This window comes from Microtus pennsylvanicus, chromosome 6, assembly GCF_037038515.1.
Source record: "Microtus pennsylvanicus isolate mMicPen1 chromosome 6, mMicPen1.hap1, whole genome shotgun sequence".
NCBI lineage: Eukaryota > Metazoa > Chordata > Mammalia > Rodentia > Cricetidae > Microtus > Microtus pennsylvanicus.
In genome coordinates this window covers 11,466,083-11,493,899 of record NC_134584.1, presented here as the reverse complement: position 1 = coordinate 11,493,899, position 27,817 = coordinate 11,466,083, and the positions used below count along the sequence as shown (strand labels likewise).

General features: G+C 42.4%; 1 protein-coding gene across 4 annotated transcripts in view; it reads left to right on the top strand.

The window, feature by feature from the left end:
• Positions 1-27,817, top strand: part of Ctnnd2 (catenin delta 2) — a 746,809-nt gene that overhangs the window by 639,641 nt on the left and 79,351 nt on the right. For 3 of the 4 annotated variants that reach the window (XM_075975795.1, XM_075975797.1, XM_075975798.1), the window contains 3 exons: positions 4,729-4,902; positions 18,516-18,590; positions 19,511-19,661. In XM_075975795.1, coding sequence (XP_075831910.1) covers positions 4,729-4,902; positions 18,516-18,590; positions 19,511-19,661 — 400 coding nt within the window. The remainder of the gene's footprint in view (positions 1-4,728; positions 4,903-18,515; positions 18,591-19,510; positions 19,662-27,817) is intronic. The other variant, XM_075975796.1, reaches the window with a different exon arrangement.

Below are 27,817 nucleotides of genomic sequence, written 5' to 3'. Positions count from 1 at the left end.
AAGTGCTCAGGAAGCATAAGCAGGACCCCACACAATGTAAACACAAGAAATTCTGAATAGAACTCCACTCGTTCAGGAATTAAAGCCAATAGTTAACAAAAGGAACCTTGTGAAACTAAAAACTTGTATACAACAAAGAACAGACTCTACCAGGTGAAGAGAAAACCCACAGAATAGGAGGAAATTCTCTCAACTCTTCATGTGATAGGGGATTAATAACCTGAATCAACAAATAAAAAAAAACAGAATCAAGAACACAAATGAACAGATTTTAAATTTTGGGCTATAAATCTGAACAGAGAATTCACAAAAGAAGAATTAAAAATGGGTAATAAATATCTTTAAAAGTGTTCAGCATCCTTAGCAACTACTTTGGGATTTCATCTTACTCCAATCGGAATGGCTAGTTTCAAGAAAACAACAATCAGAAGGAGGAACTAGGGAGAGAAATGACGTACATGCAGTACTAATATCTGGGAGGGTTTTCAGTACTACTGTATATCACCATGTGATCTATTTTTAGCTTTATGAGAATTCTCCAAACTGATTTCCATAATGGCTGATCCAGTTTGAAATCAATAAATGGTAATCTCCTTTCCTCCACATACCTGTCAGCGTTTGCCGTTCATATGTAGAGAGATGAACACACACCCCATCCCTGAAGACACCACACACCTTTGACATAGGACTTGCAGAAGTCCGTGGAACCGGCACAAAGTCTGGGGACTGACTCTCATAGTATCTAAAGGTGCCATGAAGCTGCCAAAGGAGAAAAGCCAATCCGTACGTAGTCCTAGGCCACCGCAAAGTGAACCTCAGCAATGGATTGAAGCAGGACAATGAGCAACATGGCGAGATCTCCACAAGGGTACAATAGTGGCACCTACATCTTGAAAGTAACCAACAACTGTCTAATTATGGTTGTAAGTCCTGTAAGCTCTGGTTCTGTAAACCCTGCAGCTACCCTTGGCTGGTGAGGTGATGAGCCCTGGAGGAGAGCCTACTGCTATCTAAATTAGTTTAATTTCTAACTTCATTCTAAACACTCAACCTTATACCCAGAGATAAATGTAGATCTCACCCATTATCAATGAAGGAAGGTCTTTTTTTCCCCCCAGCAGATAGAAACCATTGCAGAAACCCACAACTTGTCAAAATCCAGAGAACAAGTGATTGGAATACCCAGCTATGGTGGATACATGCACAGTGCACTTCTGCACCTGAGGTTCAAAGAGTACTGTAGAAAACTGGGCAGAAAGACTGTCAGAACCAGAAGACTAGACCATCTGCTGGGAGACAGGTCAGCTGTGTACTTCAGGGATGCTGTACCTGTGAAATCCCAAAACCAGAGTCACCTAAACAAAACCAGCACCAGTGGACATGCCAACATGGATGGAAGGAGTTTCACAAGGCCTCACCCCTAAATGAAGGGCTCCAGGCGGTTCATGGCTGTTGAGAAAGGGAGACTCAGTCTTCTGGAAGGTCAAACCCCCGATTAGATTTAATTCCAAGCAGTCAGCTGCAAACACATATACAAATGAGCAATGCTAAATGGACTCAGCAGAATGCATTCTTTCATATATACTCAACAATAATAATTGAAGAAGGAAAAGATCATGAATTTGAGAGGGAATCCTGGGGACACGGAGGAGTTGGAGAGGGAGAAGATGTAGAAATAATGTAAATACAGCACTCATGTGTGAAATTCTAAAGGAAATAACAACGGTTGCTACATATAGAATAGTTTCACCTGCATCTGTTAAATCCACACCGACATTGACCTGCACCTTCTTGGTGTTGATTAGCCAGCTAAACAAGGTCACATATATTGACACAGTTCTTAAAGAATGCTCCCAACTGTTTCTAATGGAAAATTGATGCTTTCCCTTTGATTAACTCAATAAAAGTTTGGAGAAAGTGCCCAGGTAAAGGTCCGTTACATTGACTGGCTTTGAAATGCTTCTTTTTCTTCAGTATTAACATGTGTGGGTTTCATCAACTTTCTGAAATCGCAGTGATTCCCCCTTTGAACTCCAGCCCCTGGTCACCATCAAAGATTATTCACGTGCATGTCAGTTGTTCTTTTATTCCCTTGGATTTCCTCTGAAGCTGTTAAGACGTGATTTTAATAAAAGGTATTTAAGGCTTGCAGAGAAGACATGTCAGAGCAGAAGAAAGGTGTCTAGTGATCTAATCATTTACCCTGCTTTATAGAGCAGGAGCTGGGAAAAGGGGAACGGGATGAATCCCAACCAAAGCGAATGTGACTGTCGTCCCCATGCACCTCAGCTGCCACACCCCATAGCAAGCATCCCAACACACACTCCTTCCCTGTGGGGTGTGTGTGTCTGTCTGTCTGTCTGTCTGTCTGTCTGTCTGTCCTGACAGAGGTAAATCTCGACGGGGCTTATCTGAAATTTTACATCCTGATTTCTGTGAATATTATTAGACTTTTAGAACCTGAAATGTTCTAAGAGATAACAGACTAGAAAATGAAACAAAGAGCAAAACAAATGAAATCTTTGTCTATCTCTTGTACTACTCTCTCTGCCAGTCTGGACTCTTGAGAAGCCTGTGTTATTCCTGCTTGGCGTTGAAGTAGGCAAAGTTACAGAATGACTGCTCTTTCTCTGGTGCTGTCTTTCTCTTCTAGCAACAAGCTAGTTTCGAATAACAAGCCAGGAGCAGTGTGGCAGGGCTGGGTTACTTTCCTCCTAATATTTAAAAGGCATAAACCTCTCCTATGAGTGGCTGTTCACAGACGTGGAGCTTCTTGGAGCAGTCAAGATGAGACTTTGATGAAAAGAACAAGAAGCCTCGTACACTGAGTGCCCTGATTACAAAGTTGAAATTGCATGTCAAGCTAATTAGGAATGACCTTTTATGACTTAGCCACCGTCCATCTATGGGATGGCATTCATTGCCAGGCCACAGCCTTGACTTAAACCAAGCTAAGCATAATTGAGAGAAACAAGACAGGAGTGCTTTATCTTTACCTTGGAAAATAATGAAATTCTTGAAACTATTATGGCAGTTAAGTAACAAAGTCTCTCTCACGTCTCCATTTTTATGTAACAAGGATACTAGGCAAGCCAGGATCTTCCCCTGATGAAAACTTAAACACTGCATGTACTTATCCTGATTCTGAAATATAGTAATATTTTCATGTTGGCTCACCTGTAGACATATCTACAGATATATCTGTGTACATAAAATGTATGCAAGAATACTAAATACATATATCAACTGTGTTTACTTTGATGTAGTTATTAAGGTATATAATAAGTCAAATAGCTTAGCATCTCTACTCTAAACCTGAAAGAAATTGCTTTGTCTATAAGTTATCTCAGGATTAAATGTAATATTTGTGTGTGTGTGTGTGTGTGTATGCATGTACATAGATATAGATATATAATTTGACCTGTGTTCTCTGGCTTTGGTTTTCACAGAAGATAAGATTTATGTGATCAAAGATGAATATAATTATTTTAATGTTGTTACTTTAAAAAAAAGTGTGATACAAGATTATGCTGGGTGGTGGTGGCATACGCCTTTAATCCCAGCACTCAGGAGGTAGAGGCAAGCAGATCTCCGTGGGTTCAATGCCAGTCTGGTCTACAAAAGCTAGTTCCAGGACAGGCTCTGAAGCTACACAGAGAAACACTAAATCAAGAAACAATATACGATTTGATATGCAAAAAATTGAATTGAATCATTTTATTAAAGCTTTCACTATTATTATTATTATCATTATTATTATAGGCTTTTCTAATGCATTTGCTTAGGATAAAACATTAACCCCTACACCTTTACTTCATTCATTTAACTTTTATTATTACCATTTGTCCAAGATGCCACAGTTCTCATGGCTGCCATTTTTAATGATGAACTGGTATATCTTTGTGAATATAAGCCATAATTTTTAAGCTATATGCAGCTAGGTTTTGGTTACAAATTCTCTTATTATTTATTATATTCAGCAGAAAGTAAATTTAACCATCAAGATGGCAGTAAGATCTATCTAAATTTGCCCACCTGGGATGGTGGTGTATGCTTTTAATCCTAGCACTGGGAAGGTAAAGGAGAGCAGATCTCTATGAGTTCAAAGCCAGCCTGGTCTACATAATGAGCTTCAGTACAGCCAGGACTACATTTGCATAGTTCATGTGAACGTATATACCAAATATAACAATTTGCTCTCCATTGTACATTTTTATGTGTTTGTTAGAAACAGTGACGGTAACCTACAATAAGCCTAAGACATATAGAAAATTACCAGGGTTGTGCAAAAGTTATCACACTTATGCAAAATAAGTGAAGGTGTTGGGCTGGTAGCTTGTCACTTCTGTGCAGTGTCTGCTATGTGCCAATAATAAAATATGTGACCTTGATCTTGCCATTCTTGCACACCAGAATTATGCATCTCTGTCTCCTTCCTTGACCTAGCAATTGTGTTGGAGTATTTCAAAGAGCGAACCCCCTTCAAATGCTAGGTACAGTCCCTTCTGATAATAGGCCAACCCCCATCCTCCCTTGATCAAAAGTTCTGTATCAAGAATAATTGTCCGGTTTTCGGTGGTTCTTCAACTGCTGACCCTCTCTGCTTCATTGGTTTGGACAGAATGCTCTAATGCCTGCTTTTGTGTTTACCTGTGATTTGTGTAGGAGGCGGTATCATAGAGCGTAAAGATGTTAAAGATATTTACTCTCTCGTTTTTCTTTCCCCAGTGGGATGGAGTAGGACCTCTTCCAGACTGTGCAGAACCACCCAAAGGGATCCAGATGCTGTGGCACCCATCCATAGTCAAACCCTACCTCACACTGCTCTCTGAGTGCTCAAACCCAGACACGCTGGAAGGGGCAGCAGGCGCCCTGCAGAACTTGGCTGCAGGGAGCTGGAAGGTACGGCTAGTTCTTTACCATACAAAAACAATCCGCAATTACGAGCAAGTTTTAAAAATGGTACAATATAGGTTTGAAAAAATGTAATTCTAATAAATATTTTTAAGACATTAGAGAAAACCAATTCTATTGAGCTGCTGGACTTAGAATGCCCTTAAAATTTTTTTAGGTATTCGAGTGTCCTTGAAGACCATTGTAAATGTAGAGAAATAGACATGAGAAAAGCCATTAAAAACATTCTAAAATGCTTATCATTTTCCGTGGATAGCTAACCTGCTTATCTTTCAGGAATTATTACGATATGTTGATGTTTCAAAGCAGTATCATTGACCATCAAGGGAGGTGAATCTAAACACCTTTCCTAAAGCACCATGTGAACATGTAGACAGTGTAGTGCCAATTCCTGGCCCTTAAAGCTAAGAAAAGTACAGACTTAAAGAAAGGAGATAGCAAATGCATGACTGTAATGACCAGAAAGAGACCCATTTTCCTCCAAGGTGTTGCAAACCATGCCCCTGACTGATTTTCATAAGAAATCATCATCCCTTCATTTGGGGTAGAAAGGATTCTCCTTATTAAAGAAGCCATGGATACACTCACTAACAGCTCCATGTACCAGCCTGAGGATGTATGGGAGAAAGGCCAGGAAAAGAGATAAAAAATTTTGAGTTTTCCCATCATGTTCCATTCATTTAATATCAGTGCCTGAGTTTGGGATGTTCATCATTGCTTTAATTCCTTTGATATCCGTTCTCTTCAAAACATATTCCTGTTGACATGCAGAAAAGTAATATTCAGAATCACATGTCGGAGATGCACAGGACCCAATGCAGCTGCACACTACTGTTCAGACCTTCCGAAGTCTGCCTTTCTCCTCTCACCTCGTCCCTACTTTCCATAGATGGAGCCTGAGCTTTTGTGTTTCCTTTTACCCCACCCCCCCCCAGGGACACCCTAGCTCTCTGGGCCCAGATCTAATGAGTTCTCTTGATGCTACTCATGGTGGGTAAGCTCACCTCTTCTCTTAAAGACCTTAGGGTTTACCAGGTGGTGGCGCACGCCTTTCATCCAACACCCAGGAGGCAAAGGCAGGCAGACCTCTGTGAGTTTAAGACCAGCCTGGTCTACAAAGCAAATTCCAGGATAGGCTCCAAAGCTATTCGAGAAGCCCTGTCTCGAGAAACAAACAAAGGACTGATCGGTTCACTCCCACCCATGAGGCACCTCCAGTGCTTAAAGAATTCGGGTTGGGCTGGATCGCAGGTGAAGCTGTCTCTAATTTTCAAACAGAGTGTGGGAGAGAAATTTTAGAACAAGAGTCCCGCTCTTCAGAAGGCCAGCACACCTGTGGCTAGGAAAGAGGTAACAATGGAAGCCATGCCTTTGAGCTAGCCCGCAGGCCTTGCATCTCTCTAAACTTTCATGCATATGCTCAGAAGCTTTGGTTTGTATCATAGTTCAAACCTAGGCTGGCCCCATCTTTTCTGAGCAAATTATAGCTCTTTTGTATGTCACATGACTTCTTGAACAGAGGCCATGTGACTGCCACACGCTGCAGCATGCAGAACCATCAGAACACTGGCTGCAGAAATGGTAGAAGATGTAGCAGATTAAACAGTTGTCTCTCTGTGAGATCAAGCGCACACCATGTGCACAGGTCCCCTCCAGCTTCCCTTCCTCAATGCACCTACCACATCAGCATACTTGGGTGAGCCTGACCTGAGGCATGAAGATTTACATGATAGCAAATCACATATTTTATTTTAAGATACAATTTTAAATAAATTATTATATTTGTCAGTATACTTTTCTGGTTTTTTATCATTTTTTTATGTTCCTTAAGAAATTCGTATGCCCTTAAGACAATTTAAAAGTGAAGAAGTGTCTTGGACACTACAAGATTTTGAGTGCAAAGATGTTAACTTAAATTCTGTATTTCATGTGTTCTAAAAGTTAAGGGGAGTTATGTAGATGACCTAAATCAAAGCTCTGGAGTCTTGAAAGTAGTGTGTGAAATTAAAATTGCTTAGAGTAAAATTAATGGCAGACTACATAATGCAAAAGGGTAAAAAAAAGTCAAATAACTTGAAGACAGTATAAGAAACGATAGAAAATGGAACACACAGAGAAGAAAAACAATGTAGGTATAGTTGTACTCAGTAGGCTGATGTGTGTACTGTTTTCCCACATAAGAGGGCAAGGAAGAGAGCAGAGAATAGCTAAATAAAGTGGGTACCTTTTATATTTAATGAAACCAAACATTTATATATCTAGAAAGTTAGGAAAGTCTAAGCACACACACAAAATGAAGGAAACTATACAAAGAACATTGTAATCAAATTGCTCTAAGCTGGTAATAAAGAGAAAATGTTATATTTTGGTTGTGAGCCTAGCCTTTAACGGCTGAGCCTAGCCAGTCTGGATGTTCACCTTCCTAGATATGGACGGAGGGGGGAGGACCTAGGACTTACCACAGGGCAGGGAACCCTGACTGCTCTTTGGACTGGAGAGGGAGGGGGAGAGGAGTGGGGGGAAGGGGAGAGAGGTGGGAGGAGGGGGAGAAGAGTGGGAGGAGGGGGAGGGAAATGGGAGGCTGGGAGGAGGTGGAAATTTGTTTTTTTTTCTTTTCTTTATTCTCCTTTTATCAATAAAAAAAATTAAAAAAAAAGAAAATGTTAAACGTATTCAGAGGAAAGAAAATTGTATTCAAAATGCCGCACTGTGCCTAACCCCAGCATGCAATCAATGACACTCGTCTTCCATTCATTCAGGATGTAAGGCCTTGCTGAGCACCGACTGCTCTCTAGGAGGGGTGTGACTGTGAGGCCCTGAACGACTGAAGCCATGAGCACTTTTCTCTACTGACTGCCCTATGCTTGGAGTAACTAAAGCTCTCAAACACTAGCACTGAGCCCCAGCAGCATCTGGCCACACAGCTCTATACACTGCTCTCAGTGTTGACTCCTAGGTATCAGTAAGACGTTTAGAGCATACATCCCTCCCCAGGCCATCCTTAGAGGGTCACAGTTCAGGACTCCTCATTTGATTTTGAATATTTGATTCTGATAGCAACATGCTCTGTTATTTTCATCTCTTTCTCTCTCATGTGTGCGTGTATGTATGTGTGTATGTGTGTGTGTGATAGAGAGAGAAAGAGAGAGTCTGTCATAGCATATATGTGGAGATCGGACAACCACTTGCAAGAGTTCATTCTCTTCTTTTACCATGTGGGTCCCAGAGATTGAATTTGGGTCCTCAGCACTAGCACAGGTGCTTTTTCTCTTTGACCTTCTCAGCAGCCTATGGCGTGCCTTTACACATTGAATCATCTCTTCTCAGCAGCCTATGGCGTGCCTTTACACATTGAATCATCTCTTCTCAGCAGCCTATGGCGTGCCTTTACACATTGAATCATCTCAGCAGCCTATGGTGTGCTTTCTTTGTGAAACTGGTAGAGAGGAGTCACAGGAGAATGATTGTTTCACTCTCCTAGGCTCGGCAATGTCCAGTAGTACAACCCAGATCAACAGCATCTGCCTGAAACGTGGGCTATTTTGTGTAACTTACCAGTCTGTGTCTTGGGATAATCAGGATAGTTTGCAGAGTTAGTGAGACGTGCTTGAGTCCTTAATTAGAAGGAGAAAATGATAGGGTTTTTAAATGTTTGCTATTTTTATATTTTCAAATTCTTTCCTACTTTGGATCATATAATGCAAGGAATGAAAGATGTGTGACATCACCCCGGGACTTCAGCCAATCACATCGTGCTCCTCTCAGCCCTTGGACCTGCACGTTAGTGCAGCACAGTTCTCACTGCTGTGTGTCTGTCCCCACATGTCCAGAGGACATTTGTTTACCAAATTTTCTGTTACTAAAGTAGAAATTAGTAAATGGGGATGAGAAGTGATTAAGAGAGATGAACTCGCCATCACAGAAAGCTGGATAAAGGACTATGACCACTGAACTTTTCGAGTCTATATTCAATCATGAACATGAATTAGAAAATGCAAAGTCTTAAACTTGCAACAAGGAAATGCACCATAGTGGCAATATCCCAACGGCAAAGGGGAAAGGTAGACAAGAAAGAGAAGTGCCAGAAATCATTCCAAGACTCTCTGTTCCTTAGCTTCTACTGAGTGATTGTCATAACGGTGTGCCACTGTCATCAGGATGTCTAGTTGTTGTTGGCTGTTGCAAAGGTAGAATTTTAGAAAGATTCCTATCTCCGTTGTACAAAGTAGAATATTGGCTCCTAGTGTCAGTCTTACTGCAAGCACTTCTTCTCTAACAATTCTAGACAAAGGTGTCGGTCCTCTGCCGCAGCTGAAGGCCTCCGAGTAATGTTGCTTTGCATTTACAAATGTGCACATGTACGGAGATCTTATTCATTGGATCCACATGTGTGTGCGGGAATCAGGCACATTCCTACCACCTACTAGATACTTCATTCACTCTATAGGGGAAAGGAGATAGAGGGTTCTTAGAGGAGATTAAAGAAGAATATTGTTACACCAAACAATGATGTATCATTATAATCAAAGAGATTAAGAAAGTCTAATATAAAAACTGAACAGAAAAACTCTTACTTGACAGAGACAGTCTCAGGTCAAGGGAGATGGCTGTCGCTTGCTGGACAAGCCTAAGACCCTGAGTTCAAATTTCTAGAATCCACATAAAAAGCCACTGCAATGCCAAGTGCTGGGAGATGGAGACAGGAAGATCCATGGGGCTTGCTTTCCAGCCGGTCTAGCCATACAGATGAGCCCTAGATACAGTGAAAATCTCTGTCCCAAAAACTAAGGTGGAGAGTGACTGAGAAGACACATGATGTTGACTCCTGGCCTCTGCATGCACCTTTACACAAGCATGTAACCATGTACATACATACATCACACTCACAGATGCAGAGATGGCTTTTAAAAAGCATAAATAACCAAGGCTATAGCAGGGCTTTCACACAGCACTGCCCTCAGCAAGCGAGCCCTCTAAGAATGTGTTTTTATAGCGACTGTCAAATTTTAGTAGCATTTCTTAGTAGTCCTTAACTTTTTATGACCCAACCAAACAGAAATGAGGAGGTAAAGCTGGAGAATTTTGCATGGAGAGAGCTCTTTATGGACCTCCTTGTCTGACACAATAACTTCCGTTTATGGGAAGAGTATGATCACTCTTTGGCGATGACAAACCGACTAGCAAACTAGATCTTCCTAATGGCCCTTATCACTTCCTAAACTTTAACGTGTTCATCGTGTGGTTCATGAACATCGGACGGAGATAACGAAATTATGGCAGAAACAAAGGGAAGAATGTCTCTCAGAACCAGCATGGACATTAGTTGCACAGACAGTGAATCTGTTTGTTGCCAAGTATTAAAATGAGTGATCCGGTAGTTTGAAGATTTCCGAAGAGTGAGTGAAACTCTTTCAACTCCCGTCTGTAGATTCTTCCTGTTGTAATTGAGGTTTATTGAAAACCCAGGCTTTGAAATGCAGCACTGGCTGTGTGATGACGATGAAGGTAAATATGTAGATGGCCTCAGTCTATTTCTGCTAAAATATGCATATTCTCTAGAAATATTATCAGGCTGTTTATAGTTTAAAATAAAGCAGAATAAAAGTCACATAGATAAGATCATATATTTTCTGAAGTGACAAGATAACAATGTAAAATTAAGGAGAAAGAAATAGAATCATTGGCCATATGACCCAAGTGAAATTTTTTAGTTATAAGATCACTCAGAAGTTTGATACTTATCCTTAGAGAAAGGAATGGCGACCTTGAGAGGGTCAGTGAGTTTAGCTTAGTCTAGCAGTTTCTGTGTTAGAGAACCAGAGCAGATTAGTAGACTGCCACAAAAAAAGCAAGACTCATGGTTTGGCATCTAAGATGCAGTGAGTTATCTTTGCCCTAGTTTTTGGCACAAGCCAAAGCATAAATTTTAAAAGCAAAGAAGAGTTTTAGAAAATGAAGAGTTTTAAAAATGGAACTTGAAGTATGATGCCTGATAGATGAAAATAAAAATAAAACTGTCCCAGAATAAACATAAAGGCTGTCTGAAGGCTCTGCCCACGTGGAGTGCATGAGAAACAGTATGTCAGGAGACAAGGACTAGGGTGAAGGACCAAGCCTGGGGCCAGCTCGTGGCTTTGTCATGCATGGCTCGGCAGCTTCTCCCCCACATGAATCAAGAAGTTCAACTGAGTCATGAACCACAACATATTACAAATGGCACCTACACTGATGTCAGCTCCAGAGGTGACCTGTGCTGCTAACAATGCTGGGTCTGTCACTGTCAGGACAGACTCTGACTCCCACCCCAGCTCTGATGGAAGTGTCACAGAACTCCTGAACCAGATTGGCAGGCAGAGTGACAGGGTCCAAATTTACCTTCTTCTAAAGAAAACTAATAAAAAGAAATACATAGAACAGTGGGGTTTTGACAGCGAACTTGAGGACAGGAAATAAAAAAAATGTGATCCCTGAAATCAAAATAGGTAGAGTTCGTGGCACGAAACTTCGAAGATTCTGAATTGACGCAGGAAAGTCCCCTCTAACATTCTGCAGGGAACTCTTAGCACTTGCCTGTGAGAAACCGCCTAAGCCTGTCAAAGGCCACCTGAAATAACAAGAAAGAGCAAAGCTTGGCCCCTAGATGAGATGGTCATAGGATGTGGTTCCACTTGTCATATGGGAAAATCTCACAATTCACACAGAAAAGTTTGTTTATCGTGAAGAATATTAGCCATGGACTGGGTGTTTTATCCTTTCCTAAAGAGCCTTATAAGCAAGATCCAAATTTATCAACAGTTTCAAATTGTATTGATTGCAGTCTAAACAAAGCCTTAAAGCATCTACGGGAATGCAGGAATTTTCAATATCTCATAATCTAAAATTGGGGATGCCTGCCGTTCAGCTGGAAATTGCACTGCCAACAAATGAAAAAGAAAATGTAGTTCATAATAAAAAAGAAAGAAAGAGAAAGCAAGAAAGCAAGCAAGGAAGAAAGAAAGAGCAAGCTCAGGACTGACAGATGTTAAAATTAGCAAGCATGATAAAATTATGATGACCTCGTGTATGCTTAAAAAGTTAGAGATAGAGGACATGTGTTTGAAAAACCAAATAAAACATGTTGAGTTAAAAGTACCATGTTTGAAATGAAAAATACATGAGATGCAATAAATACCAGATTAAACATCACACAGGAAAAATTAGCACACTTCAAGACAGTGAGGCATCCATGAACCTCAGCTGGCCCAGTGCACACATCATTGGCCTCCCCAAACCAAAAGACATGAGAAGGATCAAGAGAACGGGGAAAAAAAAATGGCACTTAAAATTGTTTCCAAACAGTGAAAACCATAGACTCACAAATCCAAGAAGTTCAAAGAACCCAAAACACAAGGAAACTGATTAAATTGTAGCGAGTACTTTATACTCAGCTCACTCAAACTCAGAAACAAGAAAGCTTCCTATCTCTCTAGGGTGAGGATTTGGGGGCGGGAGGAGGGGGAGCTGCTCTCATCAGCAGGTCTAGGTCAGCACCATGGACAGCAAAAAGGCGTTTCTAACAGTGACTATGGAAATAAAAGTCTTAACAGGGCAGAAACAACTTCATTTAGAAAAGTTGTAAAGCGACTTTCTGGGTCTTTTCTGAGATGTGAACTATGCCAAAAGTAGACACTGTCAATCGCCCATGTAGTCAAGCCAGAGGGAAATCGGGACATAAGAGCTTGAGTTGGATTGCTATAGCATTGATTAGAGTATTGGGCAAAGCAGCTCAATATTCTGATCTTCCCATCCTGAACAAAAGCATCTACTCATGAGATTCTAGTCAGTGGGCCTAGCACGACAGATAGGGTTACAGGATTAAAGGATTAGCTTGGCTACAGAAAAAACTCCCTCAAGAGCACATAACCACTTAGGACCTAGATTTTTTCCCCCTGTGGAAATGGTTGGAAATCTCTGGCCCCATCAGTGATTGTATTGTCTTAGATCTTTAAGGCATAGACCCTTTCCGTGGAGATAGTCCTGCCTTACATAACAAGCACTTGGTGTTGAAAATCAGGCAGGCGCACTCTTTCATCAATTAAACACTTCCATCTTCCACTATGGACCAGAAACTGAAGATAACTGAAGCAAAAAGATGAATGTAACTTTGTCTCTCCTTTACTCTGTAGTAAAGATGTAAGTAAAAAGTTCAGAAGGTCATTGTCAACGGTGTGATGAGAGTATGTCAGGTCCGGGAGGTCACTTTTACAAGAAGGCCACACAATCCCAACATTGCTGCTTCAAACTCCAGGATAGAAGCCAATGGTTTCGAATGACTTCGGCAGACTAGTCCAAGTGGTCTGTTATTTAAAGGAAGGCCAGCTGCTATGGCGTTCAGACCCCCAAATACAGAAAGTCTCAGACAAGATAGAAGGCAGAATTTATCCTCTCCTGATCTCAGAGGGAAGGTCAGAGGGCAGCAGGAAGCAGTTCACACAGGCTGAGAGCAGTTCTGTCATCTTCAACATGTGACTCCAAGACTACTCCCCTTGTTACACCCACCAGCAAGAAACAAAGAAAAATAAAATTCAGTCCCCAGCAAGCAGCTGTGTTCCCTGCTGATAGTCTAGGGTTCGGGGGCTTGGGGGACAGACACTTGCATGTGGTTTTGCTCCCACCAAAATGGAAAAGAATTGTAAGAAGGCCCTGTAAATCTAGATTCAAGAATAAGCTCATCTTCTTTCATGAGAAAAAGAAAAGGCTTTCACTAATATAGTTCCCTATGCTGCGGAACAAAGCGTTGTATGAGTAGAAAGTACTTGCAATTAAGTGCAGCTGCTGCGTAGGTGTCCACAGAAACTGTACTTTATGGTTACAAGAATAAAGGCCCCATCATTGTGGCCTCTCCAGACTGCTCCATATAACAAAATACAGATTTCCTCTACCCCATCATCAAAAGAAAAAAATGTTTTAATATCTCCAAAGCGGAATTCGCCTGACTCTATGAGAAAGATATTAAGACCAGTCCCCTGTTTTCATGAGAAACTACATTTACAAAGGAAAACTTAAGGGGAAATTTTTGGCATGGTATCAAATAAGGAAAAAGTAAACTATTTGAGTTACTTCCCTTGTCTCATATTGAATAAAAATGGTGGCCAGCTCAGCCTTGGAGCCTGCCACCTCCACTACTCTCTGCTGGTTCGAGGGCAGGTTCTGTCAGTCTCCCCTCCTCAAGGATGTTTACACAGCTCTCTCAAGGGGGAAATACAGGTGGCTCAGGGTGAGACCTGAGACAGCCTTAGTTTCAGGCATGCAAGACCTCTGGCCAGAAACAGGCACATCAGATTCCCCGGAAGGCGTTTCTAAATGGCAGCTACACACAGTGTTTGAGAAAAAATAACTTCAGAAGGTTCGTATTTAAAGATAAGTTCTTTTAATTGATAATTGCTGGTCTTTGCCATGGCTGAGGATGGGCTATAGGTTTTATTCAGCTTAATGGATGCTTTCTCTAGGTCACTGTGAGTTGAGCCTCACCTTCCTTACTTCGTCATGGAAACACAGCAACATCCTTTTCCTCCCCATCCATACTTGGACGTTAGTGTTTCCAGCAAATACATGTGACAAAGCTCAATCTTTGCCGTAGCCTGACTTACTTATGAGAAGCATGCGGGGGGTTAGGCAAACCTACCCTTTAAGCACACACTGTCTGCTGCCGCATTAGCCAGTGTCTCTGTTTATAAATTATAGCTTTAATAACAAGAAATTTTTCACTAGTGCCCTTGACCAGAGATTTCACTTCTGAGAGTGAGTAAATATTGAAATTTTGAAGATAAAAGTTATAATCTTATTACATGACTGAATTAGAAGAGCAGCACATGAATGCCGTCAATATAGAGGAACCCTCGTGGGGAGGGCTTTGTGCTGACATTACCCAACTACTCCTTGAATTCATTATTAGTCACCAGTCACAGTTGTATTTCGACTATAAAGGCTTAGTAACTCAGACAATTAGTAATAATAGTAACAATTGTACTAGCATGAGCCATATAATAGAAACCACATGTTTTCTGAATATTTAATACATTCTTTTTGTAATAAAACTTCAAGAAAAGTAACACTGAATAAATAATTTGGCCAGTGGGATATGTTATGTCCTAATATAATGCTAATTCAATTGCCAAGAAAATAACATGGCATTATTAATAAATTCAGAAGCAAATTTTAGACTCTCATAATTTATACTAAAGTTGTTTTTAGGTGTTTTTCTTTTCATGGGATAAGAATTAAGTACATTGAGTCCCTATGACAGCAGAAGATGCTAGAATATTTCTGAAACATTAAATTATGGGCTGAGAGAAATGAGTTGGTAAGGTACTTGCCCTGCAACTATGAGAACCTGACTTCAATCCCCAGAAACCATGTTTTAAAAAATAATGAACTGGGCACTTATCATGCATGGGGGTGAGTATTAAATTTTATCTGAAATCATTAGGTTTTAAAATGGGACATTTCTTCACCATGTCAAGAGATAAAGTGGGAAAATGTCTACTTTAGTAATTCCAATGGAGAAATGTCTGTCATTTAACACAAGATTTTTAATAGCTAATGACTGTACTACTAAAGCAGCAGAAAATGTAAGGACGAGAAAATTCATCAGTTCAGAATTTTAGCACTCTTGGGTTCAGCTTCAGAAGAGACTATTCTGTTCTTAATGGAAAACACTATCTTCAGTTATTTAGTGCAGTGTTAGGGTTTCAAGGTGAGGGGAGTAACCTGGGGAAACTACCTCTTACCTGTATAAATCAGCTTTAGTGGAATTATTTCATTTTAATGTGGGATAATTTTTAGAGTTATCATAGCCATCATTTATGTTTTATTCTGGCTGATATTTTTAAATTAAGTCCCAGGAAATCCACAATTGAATTAGACAGATTAGATTTAAAGAATTAAAACAAAATACTGACTTTACTTGATCTTTGAATTCCTCCGAGTAAGGAAATTTATTAGACACAAATAACTTTGTCCTGGATAGTTCTTTTTAGGTTCGTCTCTGAGCTTCATTTTGCCTAAAACAACAAAAGTGGTAAACAACCATCTAAACCCTTATAGGCAAACTCAGCAAGGGGCAGCTTTCCCATGTTGGCATCCCTCATCTTCTGCTAAAATCGAGGTGATGCTGACCTTGGGTTCTGTGACCGGAAATCTGTAGATGGGTAGGGGCTGGATCCTGCACTGAGTCTGTTTCTCTCCTGGAGTCAACCTTACCCTCCAGTGCCTTCTGTCTGGGGCACATAATGTTGTGAGGGTCAGTGGCTGGACCACCTCTGCTTTGCTGTACTCTCTCAACCTTGTCTCACTGTTGAGCATCCTTGGATGCAGCCATATCTCCTCCTTGCTAACCATTCTTATGTGCCACCTACTTCCTAGTCAAGGAACTCCTCTGTAGTTCTTATCTGTGACTCTTTTCTCTTTCACACTCAACCCATAGAAGCCCTCAGGACTACCCTGGTGACACTGGGGTCAAGAAGCCATTCATTCTTCATGGATCCCTCCAGGATGGTCCTGAGAACTTCACTAGTTAGTTTTTGGCCTCTTCTGTAGTCCAGTAAGAAAAGTCATTCGTTGACTCCGCATTCCGCCATCTTGGTTGAGGAGGAGGGAGAAAGTAACACCGCTCCCTTGCGCCTGGACACTTCAGCATTGTGATGAGAGCTCACAAAGTACTGTTGCATCTCTGACGTCTTCCCATGATGCGCCCCACACCAGTGTGGAGACTCTGTGTGGGCTGTGAAAAGTGAACACGTTTTCTGCTCCTTCTAATCCCCTTTCAATCTATCCAAGCTTTTACCTGGTGTGCTGGCCTTAAAAACAACCATTTGCTTTTTCTTCTCTGTCCCATTCTGACAACATCTTGTGGAGCCGAACAATGACCCAAATTCTGCTCAGGAGAAAAAAGAAGAACACAATGTTTATTCTCTGAAGTACTGTCTCATTCCATGTACACAAAAGTGACCCTTTTCTGACACAAACCGCGCTTAAGGAGAAGCAGCTCCATTCTCTTCTGGAACGCTGTGTGAGCCTCCTGCTTCTGTACGACTTGCACATGTGAAGCATTCCACAGTTCCCAGGCATCTGTATCTCCATTATGGCTTCTGTTCTTTTAATTCCTTCCTGGGTAACTCATGGGTTTCCAGCACACTCCCTGGCTGATGGCCTAAAAACATTGTGACCTCCTCTCTTGGAAAACCTAGAAAAACTCATGCAAATTTGCATCACCCTTTAAATATAATGAATATGGCAGGCTTTAGACTGTGGTGATATGAGAACACACCCCCCCAACACACATGCATGCACACACACATACACACACACACATGTACACACAAAAAAAAGCCAAAAGTTCCATAAACAAGAAAATTCTGCTCTTAGATCACTTGAGTGCCAAATCCATTTCCAGGCTGTCACTTTTCATGTCGCAAGTCGGATGTGTGGGACTCATACACATTGGAAGTCTGCATGGTCACCTTTCGGTTGAGTATTGCTTTGTTTCCTTTCGCATTCCCATCAGAGTTAAAGGGACTTTCTCCATCCTACACTTACCAGGCCATCTTTCCATCCATTGTAGGGGAAGTGAGTGTAGTACTGGACCTTCTATGAATGTCATAGCTGTCACGGTAAGGGCGTTACAGATGTGGCAGTGTGGAAGACAGAGGTCAAGGGTAAACCAGAGTTTGAAGGCTGATCGTAGATTACCTGGTCAGGAGGAGCAACATCAGCAAAGAGGGAGAGCATAGTATCTTCAGCCAAAGGAGACACAGATTCAGGGCCAAGAGTATCTCTTGTGATAAGGTTATTTAATATTTTACGTTTAAATATCCCTATTGATAAAGTGATGATGCTGATATTCCTGTGTTTTCGGGAATTAGAAGAGACCTCAACTGTATAAACCAAGAGCATAGGACCTGGAAACCTTGGTAGTGGAAAGGGAGCCATCTCTAAGGTCTATACTTAGGGTGCCAGGAACTGTTTGCAATGGTCTTTCAGGGCAAAAGTATCCCAGTATTATTTAGTATTAATGTGCACTTTTTAATTCCTCCTTGTTGATGCAAACTCTGAATCCCATTGTCTTAACTCCAGGTTCTCTCCTAGTTTTATAGACGAGGCCAGCCATAAGCAGCTGCATAGCTTACTTAGGCTTCAGTCCTTTCGGGGTTGGGTGCTAGACACTGGATAGATAAAGCAGTGTGTCTAGAGGAGGCGCTATTTATATGTGGGGAGCAAACACATACATGGAAGCGGGCACTTGATGCCAGGAGGAGCACTCCCCTCTGGGAGCTGGTGTCAGAGCCACACAACATGGTCTAGCTTAGTGGTTCCCAGACCTTGGTGTTTCTCCATTGTCAACTGGGTTCCTGAATGTTGGTCCCTTGGCTTCTGTACATGGGACTGTTGGATTGGCTGAGAGGTGCCATGGTGAGTTTACTGCGTGCCTCCTCCGCAGGCACAGAGGGAAGAAGAGAAGCGTGCCTTCCTGGATGATGGTGTTGAAGAGAATGTGAATGTGATTTCTAACATAGGACAGGATGAAGTTGTTTGTTTTTTTTTAAATCTCATATTTCATGCAGGGCTGGGCTGAGGATGTGGCAGGCATGGCGCATGCCCTACGTTCACTGCCAGAGGGGGCTCCCTGCCTGCCACAGGTGAGAGCCAGCTCTGGGGTGCCTGTCCCTGTGGGGTATGGGGGGTTGGAGTGGGCCTGGTGGGGGGAGGGGCGGGGAAGGACTGGTTCCCTCCAAATCCGAATCCTTTCTCCAGAATGTATTTTTTCCAGATCATAAATGGAATTGCCACCCATCAAACCCTGACAGTCAGTCTTTCCTCACAGCTGTCTCTGGAACTCTATGGAACAGTACAAAACATGTGTGCATGTCTACAAGGCTCAGACTACCTGCATTTTGTTAAATGACTGAGGCCAGGGGCTTTATCTGCCCAACAAGGGCACCAGCCCCAAACCAAAACAAATCATGTCTTTAAAAAATAGGCCATCGGATGATAGCCCTGGAAATAATACATTTTTATCCTAATGTTCTTATTTCAAAAAGTGTTATCATTCTCACTCTTGCTTCTCAAGGTCCTATTTTCCTCTCCCCAGTCCCATACTCTCTTTTCTCCTTATTTCTTCTCCATTGGTCCCCTCCCTTGCATGCATGGCAGTTGATCTCTATGGGCCACCTCAGAGCTCTTTTCAAAGACCACCTGTATGCAGCCCACACCACTTCCTGTGTGTGCTGGTTCTTTCTTGATTTCTCTAATATCATTGATCAGCTCTGCCCACCCCAAACCTCCACATCTTACAGCATCACGTGCACATCCTGTTGGTGGCTCCCCCCCCCCCATGCTGAAAACACTGCCACCGCAGAAAGGAACTGTGGTCCATGGAGCGACCCTGGAGCCTCCCAGTGCATGTCTAACCTACTCAGCCTGTTCTGCAGCTAGGTTGGCAAGTCAACCTTTTTGGCTCCTGCGAACAGAACAGCTGCCTGATGACCCTCAGAGCTGTCGGCTTTATAGGGCTTCTCACCTCTGTTTCTAATCTCCTTTGCCTTCCCTCTTTTGGCAGTGGTCTGTCTATATCCGAGCCGCTGTCCGGAAAGAGAAAGGCCTGCCCATCCTTGTGGAGCTCCTCCGAATAGACAACGACCGTGTAGTGTGTGCAGTGGCCACGGCGCTCCGGAACATGGCCTTGGATGTCAGAAATAAGGAGCTCATCGGTACGTTCTCTCACTCAGTGTCCCAGTTTTTCACACAGGTGTGTGTGGGGCTGAATTCCCCTTGAGAGCGTATGCGTGTGGGGGAACTGTGTTCATTAGGAGCTTTGTGTGTTTCCCGCTCTCCTGTTTCGATTAGTGCACTGATTGATCCCTGAGAATTTAAAGGAAATGTGGTTTCTAGTCCTTGCAAATGGAAAGTGGACTCCGTGCTTCATGTTTGATCCTGTCCTCCCAATATTCTGAAGCTCTGCTGTACTGTTTGTTTGCCTCCTGCTTGGTGGAATTAGGAAGCCTGATAGGGTACCTGCTCCTTTTCTCCCTCTCTCTGTTCTCATTCATTTATATGTTTGGGTACCTATTCCTGTATTGCTTATCTATTTTTATCCTACTTAAAATGAAATAATCTCCCCTAAGAAATGTCAGAGATCTTTTATTAAGGGGGGCATTAAAGAGGTAATATTTTATGTGCCTCTTCTGTTAGTTCCAGGCCTGATCTAGATCCCGAGAGTTATCCCAATGAATGAAACAGACAGGAAGCCTTGGGATACTCTATACAACAACCAAAACAAATAAATGAATTGCATGCCTAGAAGTGTTCTTTGGGGGAAATGATAAAGAAGGCTGTCCTTGGTGAGCTTGTGATTTTTTTTCAGTTGTGTGTAAATTTACGTAACTACTTAGCCATTTTAAAATGTGAAAGTCTACGGCATTGGGTGTTTTTCCAATGCCGTATAATTGCCACCTCTTCATTCCAAAACATTGTCCTCATCCATGACCCAGACATTTCTTATATGTAGATTCATGGAATATATGAACTTATGTGTCTTGTGTATGATTCTTGGAATGGCTGTAGGTTGCTTTATCATGCATTATTAAATTATACTTGTACAATTAGAACACAGATGGCATTAGCACACACAAAATGTGGAACAGTTAAATAAAGTTACAGTTAACATAGTACCTCACAAGCTTTGTCAAGGTCTCCACAGACAGCACATGCTGCCTTTGGGTGGACTGAATAGCCAAGGCTAGCCTCAAAGATATAAACACTGTACCTTGGCCTCCCTAGTACTAGGGTTATAGACCTGAAACGTCATGCAGGAATAAATATTTGTTTATAATAGAACATTTGAAATGTTACTCTATAATTAACAATAAAAATTCTTTTAAAATCTGAACTTTCTTTTAATTTTACCCTTTGACCAATATCAACCTATGTCTCTCAGCTGGCAGCTTCTTCCGGTAACCAGCATTCTGCTCTTGCTTCTAAGGGTTCATTCATTTTATATTCTACATTTATATTTCCTTTGCCATGGATGGCCCACAACTCCATCCATGTTGTCACGAATGTCATCGTTTCCTTTCGGTTTAAGTCTCGGGATCAATCTATTGGATTCCTCACTTTCTTTATGCACTCAGCCATTGATGAAAAGGTTGTGCATATGTACCCAGAAACTGAATTGCTGGATCATATGGTAATTCTATTCTGTTTTTAATGTAGTTCCCAGAACATTGTCCATAATGTCTATACTGATTTACAATCCCACTATCAAGACTCGAAGAAAAGTTCCCTCTTCTCACACTTACTTTCATTTATAAAAGCTATCCTGACAGGTGTGAGGTGATGTCTCTCTGTAATTTAATTTTCACTTCCATAATGATCAGTCATATTGACTATATTCTCAACTATGCCTTGGTCATCTGTATGTCTCCTTTTGAGACATGTCTAGTCAGTTTTGAAATGAGCTGTTTACTCACCATTGGGGTTGATTTGGGGTGTGCTTCAGTATTAACCCCTTGTCAGGTGTAGGCTTTGAAACATTTCATCTGAACCCGCAGGTGGTGTCATTCATTCCCATTCTTGGCAGGGCTTTTGTAGCTCAATGCAATCTGGCATGTGTGTTTTGAGTTTTCTTGCTGAGCTTTTGGAGTCAGATCTGGAAAAACCAATGCCCCGACCAGCTTTCCCCTATATGCTTTCTTTAAAACATCATGCAATTTCACATTTAACTATGTAATATATTTTGAGCTTAGTTTTATATATTGATGGAGATAGGGCTTATTTTCACGTCCCTGTATGCAACTTTTTCCACTTTATGGCCATTGTTTTAAATGAGGTTAAGTTGGAAGTGGTTGATTAAAAAAAAAAAAGCTTTCAGACTTAAAAGTTTCTGTAAAGCAAAGGAGATAGTCAGCAAGACAAAATGACAGCCTGCAGAATGGAAAAAGATTTTCACTAACCCCACATCAGACAGAGGTCTGATCTCCAAAATATGCAAAGAAATCAAGAAATTGGTCACCAAAAGAACAAATAATCCAATTTAAAAAAAAATGGAGTACATACCTAAACAGAGAACTCTCAACAGAGGAATCTAAAATGGCTGAAAGACACTTAAGGAAATGCTCAACATCCTTAGTCATCAGAGAAATGCAAATCAAAACTCTGAGATTCCGTCTTATACCTGTAAGAATGGCCAAGACAAAAAGCACTGATAACAACTTATTCTGGAGAGACAGTGGGGTAAAGGGAACACTTCTGCATTGCTGGTGGGAGTGCAAGCTGGTACAACCCCTTTGGATGTCAGTGTGGCGATTTCTCAGAAAATTAGGAAACAACCTTCCTCAAGACCCAGCAATACCACTTTTGGGTATATATCCAAAGGATGCTCAGTCATAGCACAAGGACATGTGTTCAACTATGTTCATAGCAGCATTGTTTGTCATAGCCAGAACCTGGAAACAGCCTAAATGCCCCTCGACCAAAGAATGGATAAGGAAAATGTGGTGCATTTGCACAATGGAGTACTACACGGCAGAAAAAAAATGATTCCATCTTGAAATTCGCAGGCAAATGGATGGAGCTAGGAAACTTCATATTGAGTGAGGCAACCCAGACCCAGAGAGACAATTATCATATGTACTCACTCATTAGACATAAAGCAAAGAAAATCAGCCTACAATTACAATCCCAGGAAACCTAGCAACAATGAGGACCCTAAGAGAGACTTACATAGATCTAATCTTCATGGGTAGTAGAAAAAGACAAGCTCTCCTGAGCAAATTGGGAGCATGGGGACCATGGGAGAGGGTTGAAGGGGAGGGGAAGGCAGGGAGGGGAGCAGAGAAAAATGTATAGCTCAATAAAATAAAATAAAAAACAAAAAGCTTTCAGTAAAGGCGGAAAGGAAAGTGGTTCTGCAGACGTGTAGAGGGAAGAGAGAAAATGGGAAGGTGTAGGACAAAGGCTGCTTGATGTCTGGAAACTGAATCTGCAGAAACCTACAGAGAACTGACACCAACGCCATAGACCACTGTTACAGGGTGGCACTGGAACTGAGGGGATGGCAGAGTTCCTCGTGGGCTTCCTGTATGGCATTGCAGCAGGTGACAGTGGTCAGTAGATGGGATCTGGAATCTGAGCAGCAGGAAGCTGGACCAACCACAGCAGGCATGGTGCAGCCTACTGTGCTGCTTGGCAGTTTGGAGACGTGAGACATGAGTGGACAAAACTCTATCACTGGACAGTTAAAGAACCAGGCAGGATGCGTTGAATAAATGCTCAGTGATCCAGGAACCTGACACCTTTCCCAAGCCATTTCCCAGCGCCCATCAGATCTTCCACTCTGAACCAAAGTATGTGTGGGTTTCCAGCCATTTGTTTACTCTGAAGAAAATCAGATTTCACGTCAGTGTCTCCTAAGTGCATTCACTCATCATCCTAATAACATATTATAAAGAAGGAAGTAAACTTGCAAATTTGGTATTTGTACTTAGTTTGGGCTTAATTTTAGTATTTGCAGACTCAGTGTGTTTTGCATATTTAAACTAAGCTAGTAAATCAAAAGGTCAAAGAACCCTCGGCATATACATGTTTCCTTTCCTTAAATAGCAATGCAGACAGGACCAGCACCAGGCCTTCCAATAAAAGCCTCATAGCTTCTCTATAACATAGAGGGAAAAATCAATAGCTAATCAGTCTACTGCCTGGATGCTAAACACTAGGTATTGTGCGCTTACATGTTTTATGTCTTTTGGTGGATTAATATATAACAAAATACTGAAGTATTGATTGGCTTTCTAGCTCCCAGACATCTTTTTATTCTGTAAAGCCAGTTATCCAGTGGTCCATCTGAGCTCGGAGTACTTGAAGCTCCAAATTGTCTATGAAGCCATTACTATCAGATGTCACCAAGAGGAAATGGAGACGGCCATTCAGAAACAGCGCTGAAAGCACTGAAGCCCGGCTTCATGAGAGCAGTAGCTTTTTTGTGAATGAGAAGAATAGAATTTACCAAATTGTTAAGATTCTGTTTAGGAGAAAGCACACATGACTCTTGTCAACTGGCTGACTCTAAATATTGTATCAAAGTGACTGTACCGAGAAATGCTACATAGCACTTTGTACATTGAAAACAATGACTTTGAACTAAGCACAATGGCAACCGCACAAAGAAAGACAAGTGTGGCCGTTTTGTCCTTTCTGTCAACTGTCTCTGAAAGTTTTGGTGACCTCATCTGGGTTCATGACCTTAAAAGATCCTCTTCCAAGGTATCACACACTCAGCCCTCACCCCAGCAAATACCACTTTCCCTAGAGAAGCTTTGCTGCACAGCATCCATCAGCCTACCCCACCTCCTTCCCCGATTGATTTTTAATAGAAGTGATCCCTATTTAAGATGGCTCCACTTAGAGCCTTTCGACTTTATGATCATAGGCACCCAGAGGAAGCTGCTTTGAATTTTTGAATTTTCATTTTATCTCATGCTGATGGTTCATCATACAATCTTTTTTTTTCAACACTGGGCCATGGCATTAAGTGACAGCTCCCAGTCTGCCGTGGATCAGTGGGGGAAAGAATTCGTGTTCTGCCATGCACTGCGTTGCACTGTGATGTTCAGTAAGTTAGGTGTGTTGCGTGCATATGCTTATAATGTTCTCAGCTTATAATGCCATCTTGTGACATGAACCCAACATGATGAGGATCTCCCTATGTAATGATAGGACCTCCCCATCTTCCCCCTTCACTTGGACACGCGCTAATAAAGAGCAGATGTCTTGTTTTATAGTCTGATGCAGTCCTCATGCCTAAAATTGTGTGTGACCCCCAACAGAGACTTGATAACTATATGCTAAATGCATAGCTGAGATAGATTTTTCCTGCCCAACTATCATCTTATACTCAATTTCAGAAAAAAAAATAAGTAAAAAGAAAACATTAACCAAAGAAAAGGATTTTGTGTCGATAAATGACCAAAAAGCTAGGTCATTGTCTCCTTAGCTGTTCTAGATGCATGCAGGCTCTCAGAATTTCAGAAGGAATCCCGATTTTCCCATCCCTGGTTCTGAGGTTTCAGTTTAAATTACAGCTGTCTTGGACTGGTCTCTAAATTGGCAAGAGAGTGGGCAGACAGCCACGTTTGCACCCGGGGGGGGGGGGGGGAGATAGATCATCGTCAGACGATCCCCTTACAGGAAGCTGCTGAGTGAGCAGTAGTTACACTGCACTGGGGGGATAGATCATCATCAGACGACCCCTTACAGGAAGCTGCTGAGTGAGCAGTAGTCACACTGCACTCGGGGATAGATCATCGTCAGACGATCCCCTTACAGGGATCTGCTGAGTGAGCAGTAGTCACACTGCACTCGGGGATAGATCATCGTCAGACGATCCCCTTACAGGGATCTGCTGAGTGAGCAGTAGTCACACTGCACTCGGGGATAGATCATCATCAGACGACCCCTTACAGGGATCTGCTGAGTGAGCAGTAGTCACACTGCACTCGGGGATAGATCATCGTCAGACGATCCCCTTACAGGGATCTGCTGAGTGAGCAGTAGTCACACTGCACTCGGGGATAGATCATCGTCAGACGATCCCCTTACAGGGATCTGCTGAGTGAGCAGTAGTCACACTGCACTCGGGGATAGATCATCGTCAGACGATCCCCTTACAGGGATCTGCTGAGTGAGCAGTAGTCACACTGCACTCGGGGATAGATCATCGTCAGACGATCCCTTACAGGGATCTGCTGAGTGAGCAGTAGTCACACTGCACTCGGGGATAGATCATCGTCAGACGATCCCCTTACAGGGATCTGCTGAGTGAGCAGTAGTCACACGGCACTCGGGGGATAGATCATCGTCAGACGATCCCCTTACAGGAAGCTGCTGAGTGAGCAGTAGTCACACTGCACTCGGGGGATAGATCATCATCAGACGACCCCTTACAGGAAGCTGCTGAGTGAGCAGTAGTCACACGGCACTCGGGGATAGATCATTGTCAGACGACCCCTTACAGGGATCTGCTGAGTGAGCAGTAGTCACACTGCACTCGGGGATAGATCATCGTCAGATGACCCCTTACAGGAGGCTGCTGAGTGAGCAGTAGTCACACTGCACTCGGGGATAGATCATCGTCAGACGACCCCTTACAGGAGGCTGCTGAGTGAGCAGTAGTCACACTGCACTCGGGGATAGATCATCATCAGACGACCCCTTACAGGAAGCTGCTGAGTGAGCAGTAGTCACACTGCACTCGGGGGATAGATCATCATCAGACGACCCCTTACAGGAAGCTGCTGAGTGAGCAGTAGTCACACTGCACTCGGGGGATAGATCATTGTCAGACGATCCCTTACAGGAAGCTGCTGAGTGAGCAGTAGTCACACTGCACTCGGGGGATAGATCATCATCAGACGACCCCTTACAGGAAGCTGCTGAGTGAGCAGTAGTCACACTGCACTCGGGGGATAGATCATTGTCAGACGATCCCTTACAGGAAGCTGCTGAGTGAGCAGTAGTCACACTGCACTGGGGATAGATCATCATCAGACGGCCCCTTACAGGAAGCTGCTGAGTGAGCAGTAGTCACACTCCCCGTTAGATCTACTGAGAAGCAAATAGTATCACACTCAGGAGCAGAGCCGCCTCCACTCATCTTCTCACTGGGCTGTTCCCATGGCCGTGTGTACCTCTCTGCAAACTGATGGCGACTGTGCTATAGATAGATCTGAATCCTTCTTAATGGCATGGCTAGTAGCCGGGGTACACACGTACTTGGCAACTTTCAGAAGTGTTGATTATCCTCCTATGTAATGAAGGTTGTTCACAAGAATGGAAGTAATTGGTTTCCATGGAAAGGGCAGACCGTACCGCCTCATTTCATTTCCAGTTTACCTCCCGTGTCAGCATTTGGACAGTTCCCAATGGGGGCCCAATCCCCACCCATCATGGACAAACCCAACAGAAGAGAAGCCCTAAGGCATGTGTGACCTTGTCTCTCGTGACCTCCCGCATCATTAGAAGCCCAGCTCAGGTATTCCTCCCTGATGGAAACTCTTTTCTTAACTCAAGTGACCCTTTGTGTGATCTTCACATTTTCACACTGTGCTCTTCCCTGAAGCAGGGAGGGATCCGGTTAGGGATAGAGTTATATTTAATTATTTATTATTTTGAAATTTAAATTTTGTTTCAAGAATTTTATACACAAGCATTATCTTTATTTATATTTTCCTCTCCCCCTCCAATTCCTCCCATGTCTCTCACTTACTCCCTCTCAAATTATTGACATCTTATTTAATTAATCAATATTACTATTATTGCTACATGTGTATACACATACCTGCTGAATTCAGATAATATTACTAATGCGTATATGTGTTTAAAGCTGACTGCTTGGGATTGGATAATCTATCAGGGTTCATTCCTGAGTTGTATTTATTTTTATTTTGATGTTCCACAATGCCTGGAGCTTTTCTAATGCCCATAAGAGGCACTCAACATATATATGCTGAATGAATTCATGGAGGAATGAATAGGACATGCTAGTTATTCTGAAGAGTGGATCTGGGGGGTGGGAGGTTGAGCATCAGAAGTGAGAAGAGAATGACTGGGGGAATTGCCTGGTTCAGCATTTTTCCAGAGGCCAGGAACACAGGAGAACAGTGCAAACACTCTGTCAAATCCAGGATTCTAAGCAGACTTGGTCTCCTGATGATTTAGATGAGATTGGGTGGGAAATAACACTTCCCATGTGTGACTCAGTCACTGCCAAAACGTCCACATTGGCAAGGCCCCTGCATCCCCAGAGTGTGTCGACAGAGCCCATGGAGTGCCTCCCTTGGCTCCCCTGGGTGGTGGTTCCTGGCCACATCTC